The 14,939-nt window shown below is 37.1% G+C and overlaps 1 protein-coding gene across 1 annotated transcript in view; it reads right to left on the bottom strand.

Annotated features, from left to right (window-relative positions):
- The window catches only part of CSMD3 (CUB and Sushi multiple domains 3), a 1,090,172-nt gene that overhangs the window by 612,041 nt on the left and 463,192 nt on the right, over window positions 1-14,939 (bottom strand). The window contains exons 14-16 of the mRNA XM_044293228.1: window positions 9,981-10,119; window positions 7,860-8,047; window positions 5,013-5,201 (exon numbers count right to left, since the gene is read on the bottom strand). Of these exons, the coding sequence (XP_044149163.1) occupies window positions 5,013-5,201; window positions 7,860-8,047; window positions 9,981-10,119 (516 nt within the window). The remainder of the gene's footprint in view (window positions 1-5,012; window positions 5,202-7,859; window positions 8,048-9,980; window positions 10,120-14,939) is intronic.

Genomic DNA, 14,939 nt, shown 5'->3' with positions numbered 1-14,939 from the left:
GGCTGTGCAAGAATTACATTCACGCAGTGGGCCGTTAAGGACATGTATTGTCTTTGACTGTAGTTATAGCTCCATACGTCGGTGCTGACGTCCACTTTGGCAGACACCAACAGGATCAAGGACTGGCCCACCTTCTATTCTACATTAGTGATGGACGAACATCGGCCAGGACGATTCGCAAACATGATCCAATGTTCGCGAACCATAATTTTGTAGTGGGCCTCATTCTTTTAATGGCCCTTCAGGTCATATTTGCAGCCACCAAATACTTACTAGAAGTGCACAAATCATCCCACAACATGGACAATGACATACCAGAGGGGAATCAATGGCAAAAATTCCCACAAAAAAATATGTATTTTAATCAGGGACCATTTTTATGCGTCTTAGAGGGAAACTCTCAAAAATGTGCTCTGCTGATGCCTAGAAATTTTTTATTTTAGAACACAGGAGTACAGGCCCAAAACATTAGGCAGTCCCTGGACAGAAAACATTAAGTGATTATCTGGCTGGAGATATATTAGATGGTCATTGGATATCAATTTTACTGCAGGTCAGTGGAGTACAGGCCCCACACATTTAGCATTCACCGGACAGAAAACATCAAATGATTATGTGGCTAGAGGTATATTAGACGGTCAATGGATATGAATTTTACTGCAGGCCAGTGGACTATAGGCCCCAAAAATTATTAATTAACCGGACAGAAAACATCAAGTGATCATGTGGCTGGAGGTATATTAGACGGTCATTGGATATCAATTTTAATGCAGGCCAGTACAAATATATATCAAAAACGTATTTTAAAGGAACTAAAAATATACAATTGTATTAAAAACATGGCTAATGAAATGATATGTATACTTTTTTATTTACTTAAGTTTTACACAATAGCAGCTTTTTTTAAAACAAAAAAAAATAAAATTTTATTGTCTCCATATTCTGAGCCATAGTTTTATTCATTTTTTGGGCGATTGTCTTAAGTAGGGGCTAATTTTTTTGCGGAATGAGTCGACAGTTATTTTGGTACTATTTTGGTGGGTATACACCTTTTTGATCGCTTGCTATTGTACTTTTAGTGATTTAAGGTGACAAAAAATGGTTTATTTAGCACAGTTTTTATTTTTTATTTTTTACGGTGTTCATCTGAGAGGTTAGTTCATGTGATATGTTTATAGAGCCAGTTGATACGGACGTGTCCATACCTAATATGTCTACTCCCCCCCCCCCCTATTTTTTACCATTTTTGTTAAATTTATTTGGGTGAAATCACCCTTTTTTTTGTCCCCCTTTTGGGGGTCTGATCCCCTTTACAATGCATTGTATACTTCTGTACATCGGAATGCATTGGCTGTATGAATAATACAGCGTGTATTACTCATACAGCTTCCTGCCTGTCAGATCTCACAGGATATTCACTGGAAGGCAGCACCAATGTCTAAGTAAAGCATCGTGCTGCCTTCCATGCCATTAGGTCCCCATTAAAGCAGCAAAGGGACCCCATGGCACCTCCAACCGCCGGCGATCTCCGATACGGGGGTGTCACGGGACCCCCCCCCACACGCATTGTCCCAGGGTCCCTGCTCAATGATTCGAGCAGGCACCTTGTTCCGATCACCGCCGTGCGGCAGTGATCGGAAATACACAGGAAGTACAGGTACGCCCTGTGTCCTTAAGTACCAGGACATCAGGGCGTACCTGTACGCCCTGTGTCCTTAAGAGGTTAAAGCTTTAACACAGACTGACCAAACAGGCAATTATGGAGAACAAACAGTTCTACAGTGATCAATCGCTCCCATAAAAATTCATTATTTTTCCTGTTACTTAGGATAATCTGCCCAGAAACTTTGATTTTGGGATCTGCATCAATGACACTTTTATCTGATAAATGAGCATGAGTGATTGGAGATACCCTTTCACAGGCCAATTATCAGGAATTGTTGTAACTGTTATGGTTGTCCTGTAAAGGGGCTTTAATAAAGCTGCTCTTAGGTTTGAAAATATAAAATCTTAGCTCAATACCAAAATATGATGAAAGTCACATTCAGAGTCAAAGAAAATATGAATGAAATATTACAGTACCGGAGCTCCCATTTTGTTGTGCGATTGGAGCAATATAACACATTTTTTGGGTGTGTGCTAAACAATAGACGACAATTAGATTTCTGCTTTCATTGTGTAACTTACATTACATAAATGACAGACTCTAATTATTTAACATAGGGTACAATACATTTCCTTTGCATGTGCTATAAAGTAACTAGAAGAAAGCATATAATTACTAGCAGACAAGTAATTGTTATATAACTACAGTGTAGGTGGAAAATAAATGAAAAATATGGTGGGTGTAATGTGTTTTCCACATATGTCTGGGATGAACCGTGCAGCTCTGTTTATTCCAAATTTTATATTCTGATTAAAAGGGGATCAAAATTGAAACAAATATTTCAGCAATTTTACCTGAAATCAAAACTTGATGTAAAGTGCTAAAGAACCAAAACATGTAAGTGATTTTACATTTCATCAGCAAAACAGCTAACAAAAAAATAAATACAAGAAAAGTAAAAAAAAAAAAATATTTCAAAAAGTGTGGGTTGCCTTGGCTTTCAATCATTTATTTAGTTGCCTGTCTCTCTTATGTGGAAGACGATTGTCAGGAGTGAAGCATTCCCTCCCAGCAATTGCCTGCTCGCTAGTAGAGGAGACCACTGCTATTACACACAGCAATCTCCTCTGCAGCATGGGGAGGAGCAAGCTCTATGCCACTGCTCGTCTCCATGCTGTATAATGGTTTGCCGAGAGCAGATCGTTATTAGACACCACGATCTGAAGGCAGTAATTTTTTAACATGTCAAAAGATTTGTATTGCCCAATGAAAGAGCTCTTTGCTTGTTCATCATGCAATTAGCAGCAGTATTACACTGCAATATGATCGCTAACGATCATCTGCTGAAAAATTGGTAGGTGTAATACAAGCTTTACCAACTACATGAAGCTCCTTAAAAGCTACACTGCCTAGACATTCCAGGATCACTTTGTGTGTTTTGAGCATAAATTCTCCATACCAATGAGACACAAGTTATACCAGGCATAACTCGAGTTATACCAGGCACAACCCAAGAACAAGAGTGGCCACATTTTTCTAACCTCGTAAACCTTACTACTATTCCTTATCAGGTCTTTACTTATACATTTTAATGATGGTCATCAATATACCTTGATCTGTTTTCATAATGAGTTTTATTAAAAATAAATTAATTGCTCTATGTTTAAATTGCACTGGCATTTATAATTTCTTGGTGTATTTTTAAATGTATGTCAAAAGGAATTTATGTCACTAGGCATGTGTTTAATGTCAAGTAGCAGAACATAAGACATGCAATCTAACCTTGTTTTTTTGTCTTTGACATATGCTTTCTCACCTCATGCTTTCCTTTGTTTTGACTGTTATGATACCAACCACATCTTCCAGTTGTTATTATTATTATTAAGTGTTCTTGCATGGCAAGACCACTTACTGTTATCTCACATATATATTATTATTATAGCCAAATTCACCACCCTAACTCCTCCCACAGTTTTTATACTACATAGACAATAATATACCGAAACGTGCAGATTGTTCCCGATTGGTGTACTATTACTTTGTAGAACGTTTCGATGAATGTTTCACAAAATATTGGCATTTTTGTGGCGAAATTTGTCCCATAGGAATGAATGGCGGAATGTTCAAAACTAGAGTGGGAGCTGACAAAAACTAGAGTGTGAGCTGAAAAATCATGACATGATTTCTAAATTGCCGCCACTCCCTAATTTTCAAGCCCATCTACATAAATTTATATCAAAACATTCAGCTATCCCTGCCACTAAGAATGTCCATGGCTAAGCCATAGTCCTGATAGTTTTCACAATATGACCATTTGTTTGCAATTCAAGCCGCCCATTGACTTTCATTGAATCTCCACTCTAGCCACCTCAAATTTGAAGGGCAATTTCTAAACTGCGACTGTGCCTTCATTTTTAATATTTCAGAGACATACTATGCATCAAAATGTAGGTCTGGGTATTGTGATTCTTACAATATAAAGCTCTTCACTGTAGGATTTGAAGATGGCAACCGCCAGTGAAGTGAGCAAGTTGGAGCAGATTGTTTTTAACCGCTTTTCTCTGCCCTTGCTGTAGAGTGAGTTGCCATAGGAACCCAGCTGTGTGAGCAGCCATCAGAGTGACAAAAGCTAGAGTGTGAGCTGAAAAATCAGGACATGATTTCTAAACTGCCACTTCTCCCTCATTTTCAAGCCCACCTACACAAATTGGCTGCTAATGTTTTTATAGCTGTATGTTTTAATGTAACTTTGGGCAACAACATTGGAATTAAATGTGCTATATAAATAAATAAAAGTTGAAATGCATTTCTCACTCTATCAAGCTTGCAATGTGCATATTTTAAATTTGCTCAATCAATTCGTTAGTGTAATGTTTACTATCTTTTCTCACTCCAAACACTCCACACAGTTACTCTGTCCACTCAAAAAAGTTACTCTGCCCAGTCCAACCTTTCCACAGTTACTCTAGCCACTCCAACCACACAACAGTTACTAAAGACACTCCACCGAGTTACTCCGCCCACTCCAGTTGTAAACTACTGGTGGAGGCAAGAACACTTCACACAATTTCCCCAGAAATCTTAGCTTTTCTAATTATTATTATTATTATTATTATCATTATTATTATTATTATTATTATTATTATTATTATTGTTCATGGTTTAACTGAACTAAACAAATAGAGTTTATGGTTTTAATTATCAAACTGGAATAAAGTAGAACTGGCTTAGTTTCCCATGGCGACTAATCGGATTCCACTTTTTATTTTCCAAAGGAGCTATGAAAAATAAAATATGGAATCTCATTGGTTGCTATGGGCAACTAAGCTAGTTCTACTTTACACCAGTTTGATGAATGTGTTTCATATAGAAGATAATACAACCACGCTGAGCATTCTGATCTTACCATCACAAGTTGGAAGAGGATGGCTCCACCAGTGATTTTTCTCACATAACAAGGGTTCTTCATGGCTAAGCGTATATCCAGGCTGGCATCCAAAGGAAACAGTAGATCCAATAGAAAAATCATAACCATAGCGAAGACCATGCACAGGTATTCCAGGATCCAAGCATGAATGTGTATCTACAGTTACACCTACATAAACAGAAATATGCAGTTAATTTTATTTGTAAGTCTCAATACAATATCTGTTCATATTATTATTATGTAGCTATCTACAGTGGCAATTAAAAGTCTTTGAATCCTTCAGAATGTTCTATATATCTGGTTAAATTTGACCTAAAACGACATCAGATTTTCACACAAGTCCCATAAGAAGATAACCAAATCAAAGGAGCCAATAATATTAGACTTGATCTTTTATTTATTGAGGAAAATGAACCAATATCACAAGTCTGTAAGTGGAAAAAGCAAGTAAACTTTTAGGATTAGCTAATAATTTAAATGTAAAATTAGAGTCAGGTGTTTTTAATCAATGGCATGGCAATCAGTTGTGATTGGGCAACCAGTTTTATTTAAAGACCTTATAATATGTAGAATAGGGATATATGGGGTGCTATGCTATATTTAAAACGGGGTTCATTAAAACATAGAAAAACAATCAAACAATGTAAAACAATATACCGGATAAAGGTAGAGGTCCGACACTGAAATTAATTGTTAACCATTTCTCATTGTTTTATTGTTTCTTTTCCTATGTTTTAGTACTCCTACTTTTATACACAGAATAGCGCCTCATATGACCATATTTTGTATACCATACAGATTCTAATACTGGCTATTATTCGTATACACAGGAGAAAGGGAGCTCTAGTCTGTTACCTCAGAAGAGATGCTCATGCCATACTTCAGTGTTGTGCCTCCCTTTGCATAACTGATTCTGGTACACAGTACAAGACTACCTGTGCTATGATATCGATTGGGTTTAAGCACTAGTGGAAAACCCCTGTTGCACTTTTATTTAAAGTACAGCAATGTATCAAAGTCTGATTTTCCAAACATTTGTTTGTGGAGGTGTATCATGGCAAAAATATAGCAGATTTCTGAGGACCTCAGAGAACGAGTCGTTAATGCTTATCAGGCTAGAAAAGGTTGCCAAACATTACTAAAGAGTTTAGATTCCACCAATCCACAGTCACAGTTTGTTTACAAATAAAGGGACATTCAAGGCCATTATTAACAACCAGAGGAGTGATCAACCAACAAAGATCACACCAACAGGATTAAAGATCTCAAATGAACCTAAGGTAACCTCTGAGCAATTAAAGGCCTTTTACACACTAGATAATGTTACTGTTCATGAGTCTACCATCAGGAGGACAATGGTGTGCATGACAAGATTGTAAGATGAAAGCTGATGCTCTCCAAAAAGAAAATGTCTGAGCAATCCTCAATTTGCTAAACATCACCCGGACAAACCAAAAGACTTTTGGAACAATGTTTTGTGGATGGATGAGACAAAAATTGAAGTTTTTGGTTTAAGTGACAAACATTTTGTTTGGAGAATGGAAAACACTGAATTCATGCATAACAATCCCATCCCAACTGTGAAACATGTGGTGGTAGTATCATGGTTTGGGTCTGTTTTGCTGCATGTAGGCCAGGACAACGTGCCATAACTGCCGTATAAATGAATTCTGAATTATAACAAAAAAAATCTAATGGAAAATGTCAGGACACCTGTCCGCGAGCTGAATTTCAAGAGAATGTGAGTAATGCAAAAAGGACAACAACCCTAGGTACACAAGTCCTTCTACCAAAGAATGGATAAGGGGGATAAAGTTAAAGTTTTGGAATGGCCACATTAAAATCCTGACCTTAATCCAACATAAATATTGTGGAAGGACTTAAAGTGAGCTGCTCATGGTAGGAAACCTACCACCAGAGTTGAAACTGTATTGTTTGGAGTAATGGGCTAAAATGCCTCCAAGCTAATCTGTAGAAATAGTCAACAATTACCGGAAATTATCTATCTATCTATTTCTTGTAATCAAGTGTGACGATCAGCTCAAATGGCAACTCAGGAAATAGTCCAAATATTTATTTATTTTTTATTTGGTCCACAAACAGTATAAACAAAAAATGGCTTACTTTAGCATGTAAACACCAAAATATTCAGTCCATGTGAACTTACATAACTCATAGTCCTCTGTAGTTTCTGGTTTCCACCCCTAGCATGAAGGAGTAGGTAAATGTGACAAGAAAAGACTCTCTGCAGAAGCAACTCCACCAAGCTCTACTCACAGTCTATCACACTTTCAGACTAGGAACCATACCCTCAGCTCCCCTGGGCAGCCTGGCTTATATAGGCCAGCCAAAGCCTGTCTTGGATACATGGGACTAGTCATCCCACCCTGCTATTTGACTACTCCAAATGTAGCCAACAGATAGACTATTAATAACTTTCAGTAACCTAGGGTTACTGACAAAACATTACCGGCTCATTTCATCGAGGCTGGGCACCTCAGTGACACATATCTATCGTCAACTATGGCATATTGTGCCTTCTTACACAAGATACAGAAAAAAAGAATTACAGGTCACTTTATTCACCCATGAAATGAAGATTCTGATATACTTCAGCATCCTCCCTTACACACATAATATGGCATAGTTCCTTTATATACTGTGTGCATATATACATATTTCCTCAAGAACATTTTTTGCATGTTGTTACAGTGACTGATGCAGGGGCAAACAAGTCCAAATCTGAATTGTGTGACACCAGGTAAATAATCTAGTAGTGTGAGAGACATTTTATTTACTCCATCTGTCAATATATATAACACTCACTCTCATAATGTATCTTAAATCCATTATTGGATCGACTGTTGTCTGTAGTGAAGAGAAGGTAAAGATAATTCAAACTGCTGAACAGAAATTGTGGGACTTGTGTGCCATTATAAGATGCCAAAATTGGTGATAACAAGTTCGGACCATCGTGTACTTCCAGGACGTCATAATTAAGTTCAGTCTGAAATCTGTAGAGAAAAAAATATATATTCATATAATGCCTTTTTTTATGTAAAGTATATATGTTTTTCATACAGAAAGAAGGGGATAATCATTACTGCTATCTTAAATTTACACAACTTAAAACTAGACCAGAAACGCTCTAGAAGAAGAGACTTAAGTAGTCTGGAAAGCTTGCATATTTGTCATCATCTTTTCAGCCACTAAAAAGTATCAACCACTAAGGAATCTTATCTTGACCATTTATGTAAATTCTCTGTAAGTTAACAGGGCTCTAATCTGTGCAACCCATTTCTTAACTAAGGCCTCATCAACTATTAGTTTTTTTTTTTTGCAATTTCAGTAGCTAAAAATCCCAGGAGATGCTCTCTCCCTTAGGGCTGTTTCACACGAGCAGATGCCGTGCGTGACATCAGCTCCGTGAAAGAGTGCCATGACCAAGGTCTTGGCACTCTTTCACGGAGCGGATGTCATGCACGGCATCCGCTCGTGTGAAACAGCCCTTAGGAGAGTTATTTCTCCCCTGATTGAAAGAAGATGCATGTAGTTACACACGTCTTCTACAGAGGCCACTGCAGGAGAAATGTGATATTGGATGGTAGTCATTCAAATGGATATACAGACATGTAATATATTTTCCGGTACAGTCCTGCAAGCTGATTTCTTATAGAGTAATGTTACTCCTATAAACAGAAGTTACCCTAACAGTAATTTGATATCATATTAGTATTTTACATGGATTTGTGGAAATCCACGCACACACACGATTCATTCCACCTCCCTTCCTGGACTTATACTCCTGTTTCTGCTATGTTCTATAATTGCACCACAAAATGGTCACTTCTCCATTTGGATCCTAAAAAATATAGATAAAAGCTTTAAATTAAGATTAAAAATTCTATATAGATAATAATTTATATAAATTCCTTGGAATAGCCTACTGCCCTAGTTTAAAGGGAACCTGTCATCGGGATTTTGTGTATAGAACTGAGGACATTGGTTGCTAGATGGCCGCTAGCACATCCGCAATATCCAGTCCCCATAGTTCTGTGTGCTTTTATTGTGTAAAAAAAAAATTTGATACATATGCAAATTAACCTGAGATGAGTCCTGTGCCTGACTCATCTCACGTACAGGACTCATCTCAGGTTAATTTTCATATGTATCAAATCGGTTTTTTAACACAATAAAAGCACACAGAGCTATGGGGACTGGGTATTGCAGATGTGCTAGCGGCCATCTAGCAACCCATGTCCTCAGCTCTATACACAAAATCCCGGTGACAGGTTCCCTTTAAAGCTACCCTTTGGTTCAAGAATAAAAAAAAAATCTTTGACTGGGGAAAGAACAAAACACTTACAAAGTCACCTTCTTTTTATCTTTTGAGCTGCAGGTCGGTCAATTTGGGGGCTTCTTGTCTGCCATCCAATGCACAGTGAAGTCCGAGAAGTGGTGCAGATATTTTGGATGGCAGAAGAGGAGCCCAAGAGTTAGCAAATCTGTAACTAAAAAGACAAAAATGAGTACACCAGGTAAGCATTCAATTTTTTTCTCCAGTCTCCCCTGAACTGGGCAGCTATAATGGCCTACGTAGCTTTACTATAGATCTTGGCCTGGGTGGGTAATCTTCTTTTTACTACCCTCTTCACACTATACAGACTTCTGACTAGATATTATACTTAAAATCTTGTTTCTATACTAATGAAAGCTAAATCCAATATGGTCAAAACTGCACAACATTGCTAATCTGATATTTCTACTGCTTCAGGATAAAAAGAAAAGAAAACCTTAATCATGAGATTTCCTAAGGTTAAGAAATTAATCCACGTATGAGCACTTCAGGAATTTGGGAAATCTAGCTTTTATAACTATAAAGCAGATTATTTATTATACATGTTTGCTCTAATGAGGAAAGAAATATAAAGATTAAAGAAGCTTGACCTTTCAAATATAATTTTAATGGAGCGTCCAGGTTCTGCTTCAATCACCCATTCACAATTCAGTGAGTCTTTATAGTAACCAGGCCAGCCTGGAGACAGTATGACTCCACTAGGAGCTGAGAAATGTCCACCACATGGAGCTGGAAGTGAAACAAATATACTTTAGATATGATTTTCTATTATACGCAATGCAATTTTTGTACAATGTTCAAATAGAGTTAAAGTGAAAAATTATATTGTAGAGTAGTAAAAGAAAAAAACACAAATTGTAAATGATCAATTTCTAAATATATCTTTATAGTTACAGATTTAAAAAAAAGCTTAAATATACACCTCCTATGGTATACGTTGAAAGTAAGAAGTGTTGGGCATGCTGGATTTCAAAATTTTAACATGGTCAATGCTTTTGTTTTCAAGAGAGCTAAAGCTGCCATCAGAAATGTCTGACAGTGACTTATTCCGATCTCCCCTCTGAAAACATATGCATGCTTGGCTGAATCAGGCAAGCATGCATATAGGGTGGTCAGTAGCAATAACTCTTATCTGAACAAGTGTTTAATTTTAACTTTTATACTAGAGTTATTCACAACACTTTGTTTGTTCCATCAACCCTCTTGACCTTGGGCCTTCCCAAATGTTAAGTTAACACCTACCATACCTTGCTGCACGTCTTTAAGTATTGGCTTTATAACCACTATTATGTCTATACAGTATAAACAATGGCATGTGATGTTCTTGCAGCAACAGGTTTTGTCCCTCCTGTCTTTTTGGTACTGACTTATAAATTGTACTTTCTTAACAGGTATGACTGTCTTTCCTGTTTTTGTATTGTCACAATATATACATAGTGATTTTTGCTTACCCTGTACATATACCCATTTTTTGGCCTCTAATACAAGTTTGGCAACCCTCTCCTTAGGTTGAACTTAGTAAAAGAGTGTAATTTCTCAGAATATATGCAAGGCTATAGACATCTTTTTTTTTTTTATTGTTGATTGCAAAATTAAACTACCTCCTAAATAGTCTTCCTTAAATTGTCCTACCATTTTGCTTCTGCATTGAGTGGCTACTGGTGCTGTTGAATTTGTCAAAGCACTTCCTTGGCTCTATCCACTCTCTTAGGGTATGGCCAAACGGTCAGGCTTCTGCATGCATTTTTCGAAGCCAAAATAATGAGTAAATCACGAAAACAAAAGAAAGTATAAAGGACAGATATGACTTCTTATCTGTTTTTAATTTAAACCTGGTTTTGGCTTCCAAAAGTTCATCAGGAATCCTGACTGTGTGTCTATACCCTTACCCTAAAATTCAAGTAGGAGGTTGTATATAATAGATGTATGTGGAGAGTGGGGTGAGAATCATTAAGATGTAAAAATATATATTTCTATATTTCTTTGACCTTCAAGCCAAGATGAAATGAACATAAATACATATCTGTATATAAAATATCCGGAATTGAATCACTTAGGCTACTTTCACACTTGCGGCAGAGGATTCCGGCAGGCAGTTCTGTTGCCCGTACTGACTGCATGACCTGGAAATCCGGATGCCAACGGATGCATTTGTGAGACAGATCCGGATGCAGATCCGCCTGACAAATGCATTGCAATACTGGATCAGTCTTTCCAGTTGTCATCTGGAAAAAGAGATCCGGTATTTTTTTTTTCTCATTTATAAAAATCTGCGCATGTGCAGATCGGGAGACCGGATCCGGTTTTCCGGAATACTTAGTACCTGATCCGGCATTAATATATTTCAATGGAAATTAATTCCGGATCCGGCATTCCGGCAAGTGTTCGGGTTGTTTGGCCAGAGAGAAAAATGCAGCATGCTGCGGTATTTTCTCCGGACAAAAAACTTAAGAGGGACTTAACTGAAGCCTACTGATGCATTCTGAACGGAATGCTCTCCATTCTGAATGCATTAGGATAAAACTGATTAGTTTTTCTTTTCTGGTATTGAGCCTCTAGGACGGAACTCAATACTGGAAAAGAAAAACGCAAGTGTGAAAGTACCCTTAAGGAGTTAACATTTCTGAACTTTTAAATTTTAAATATTTAAGTTTAGCCTTGGAATACGGTATGAGGATTGTATTTATGCATACCCTATAAGTAGATTGAAATAGATTACATTAGCAATTATGAGATGAGTTTCTTGCTTTTAAGGCTTCAACTTCCAACTGAGAAACACAATATTTAACTTTGAAATGAAAGCTCCAGCCCTAATGTACTGCATTATGAAAGATTAATTTTGGAATCCAGTGGAAAATACCTGGCAGCAAGATGGCTATATGCTATTTCTTCTCTAGAGAAAGTATAGATAAAATCTGATTGCACATGTACACTAGTGTAATGCCATGGTGTGCCAGGTGCTTATACTTTTTCCTTGCACAAGATATTATCTTTATACAAAAATAACAAGTCTCACCCAGTCAAAAAAAAAAAAAAGTAAGGGCGGTTTCAGATTTGCGTTCTGGAATTCCGTTATATGTTCTGTTATAATGGAATATAATTTTTTTTTAGGATGGAATGCAAAACAGAAGTCTTTAAAAGCCATTCTGTTTTGCTCTGTCCTAATATATGTCTATGGGGACAAATAACAGTTCAGTTTGATTCCATTATAAAATAGTCCTGTCAATAGTCCTATCTTGGCATTCCCAGCCAATGGATATATGTATTTTGAATCTCAATTTCCATGGATACCTACTAAGTAATAGCAAATTCTGAATGACCTAAAACCTCTACATGTCTCTATATAAAATCGTAGGTACATGGTGTTATAAAATGACTCTATAGACTTCTATGTGTGCTGATTTATAGCTCAGTGCAACTCAGAGTGCCACTTAGAGCCAGAAATTTGGCCATGTTAACCTATCAAATATTAATATTTTATTGCTTTGATATGCTTTTTATGGTTTTGACCTTTTGATATTTACTTATTTGCAAATCTAAACTCTAGGAAGCCAAATAAAAACCCCTGTGATAACTACAAAATCTATAATGGTGGCTATATTAGTTGTCTTCCTGCTATCCCAGATATAATTAAAGGGGTTATCTCACTTAGCATTTTATACTTACCTGCTGCCACCGCGCATTCACTTCCTGGATTCTGGCTGGGGGCGGGCTTCATCTTGATTGAAGTCTTCTCCCGGCCGTGCCGCGCGCTGGACTGAATGCGCACGCCGCCGCGCATGCGCAATGGTGACTTATTCCTACAGAGCCGGCGTGCGCGTTCGCAGCTCTGTACTATTCTGGCCGGGAAGAAGTCACCGTCGCGCATGCGCGGCAGCGTGCGCGTTCAGAACAGCGAGCGGACCGGCCGGGAGAAAAGAAGGAGTCTTCTGGGCAAGCGCGACCTTCCGGCTTTTGGAGAAGAGCAGTGGTCGTAACCAGGGGAGACCGAGTCACAACAATCAGGTAAGTGGGTATGAATTTTATCCTAATCGGTGGGGATTTGTTAATAAAGTATATTTACAAAAATGATCACTGTCAAATCATTAACAGATTTAACAGTGATCATTATGATGGGATAACCCCTTTAAGCAGGTGAACAACATGTCTACCATAAGTATTTTAGGAACTTAGGACCCAAATCGAATCTCATGGGTCATATAGTCGAATTGGACTAAAACCTAATTTTGAGAAATTCAGTCATCTCTACTATAATTCACTCATCTCACTTATAACAGTCTGGCATTTTCTGTTTCAGTAGCTCACTTTCGGCTTTACTGTGTAGACCAGAACTGTACAGTCATCTTTATTATGATTAGTGGTTCAAAATTTAGGGCACATGACAATTCTGCAGGAGTCTTATACAGGTGAAACTCGAAAAATTTGAATATCATGCAAAAGTCCATTTATTTCAGTAATGCAAATTAAAAGGAATTGTATGAATGCAGCTGAAAATTTGAATTCTGTGAAAAGGTTCAATATTCTAGGATCAAAGTGTCACACTCTAGTCAGCTAATTAATCCATATCCCCTGTGCAAAGCGGACCTCAAAATTGGGACTTTGGGGTTTCATAAGCTGTAAGCCATAATCATCCAAAATTTAACAAATAAAGGCTTGAAATATCTCACTTTGCCTGTAATGCGTCTCATATGTTAGTTTCACCTTTTAAGTTGCATTACTGAAATAAATGAACTTTGTATAAGACTGAATAGCAACACATATGAGGCTCTGTATGTAGATCCTCTTCTACACCCTAATATCTTGGAGAAGCATTGCATGTGATAGTTTATCTTCCTTTAGATTATATTAGTCATTGAATACTCTTTTGGCTATTAATTCTCATTTTTGCAGCTGATTTGAAACACATATCAAGGATATGTGTGCTTTCAATATGGCTGCCCCTAGAAACATTAAAAAAAGATTATTTTTATAAAAAAACTAAAATAAGAACTGTTTTCAAAAGAAAGGCAGTTAAGTAATGAAACTGAAATTAAATGCACAAGACATTCTCTTTAAACGTAACATAGATTTTAAATGTGATTTATACATATATATCTTTTTTTCAGTCTTTAACCTGACACTGGAATTTGTTTGATTAGTTGTTTTTATTTTGCTGAGGTGACAAAAAATATAGTAATATACATTTCACTAGAAATTTAACAGCACCAGCAATGGCTTTTAGTTTTCCATTTCATTGATCAAGGGCTGCAGTTATCTCCTAAAATTTACACTAAATAGCTACATGGTAGATGACTGGAATGAACACAAGTTTTGCAGTGCAAGCCTTCCACATATATCACAAGTTTATTTCGAACTGGTATGATTTAATGGTGTGTAAAAATGTTCTGTCATTTTGCCACTTTTATAGGGCACATAAAAGATTTCCTGGACAGGGAATGTAGTCAATCATATGGCTTATAGACTCCCACTCTCATATATAAAATACACAGTACAAGAGAAAATCCACATTCTCTTTAAATGTTTTTATTATATTTTGTGCTGTCCGATAT

The sequence above is a fragment of the Bufo gargarizans genome, chromosome 5 (genome assembly GCF_014858855.1).
Source record: "Bufo gargarizans isolate SCDJY-AF-19 chromosome 5, ASM1485885v1, whole genome shotgun sequence".
In the NCBI taxonomy this organism is placed as follows: Eukaryota; Metazoa; Chordata; class Amphibia; order Anura; family Bufonidae; genus Bufo; species Bufo gargarizans.
This window is presented reverse-complemented; position numbering and strand designations above follow the sequence as displayed.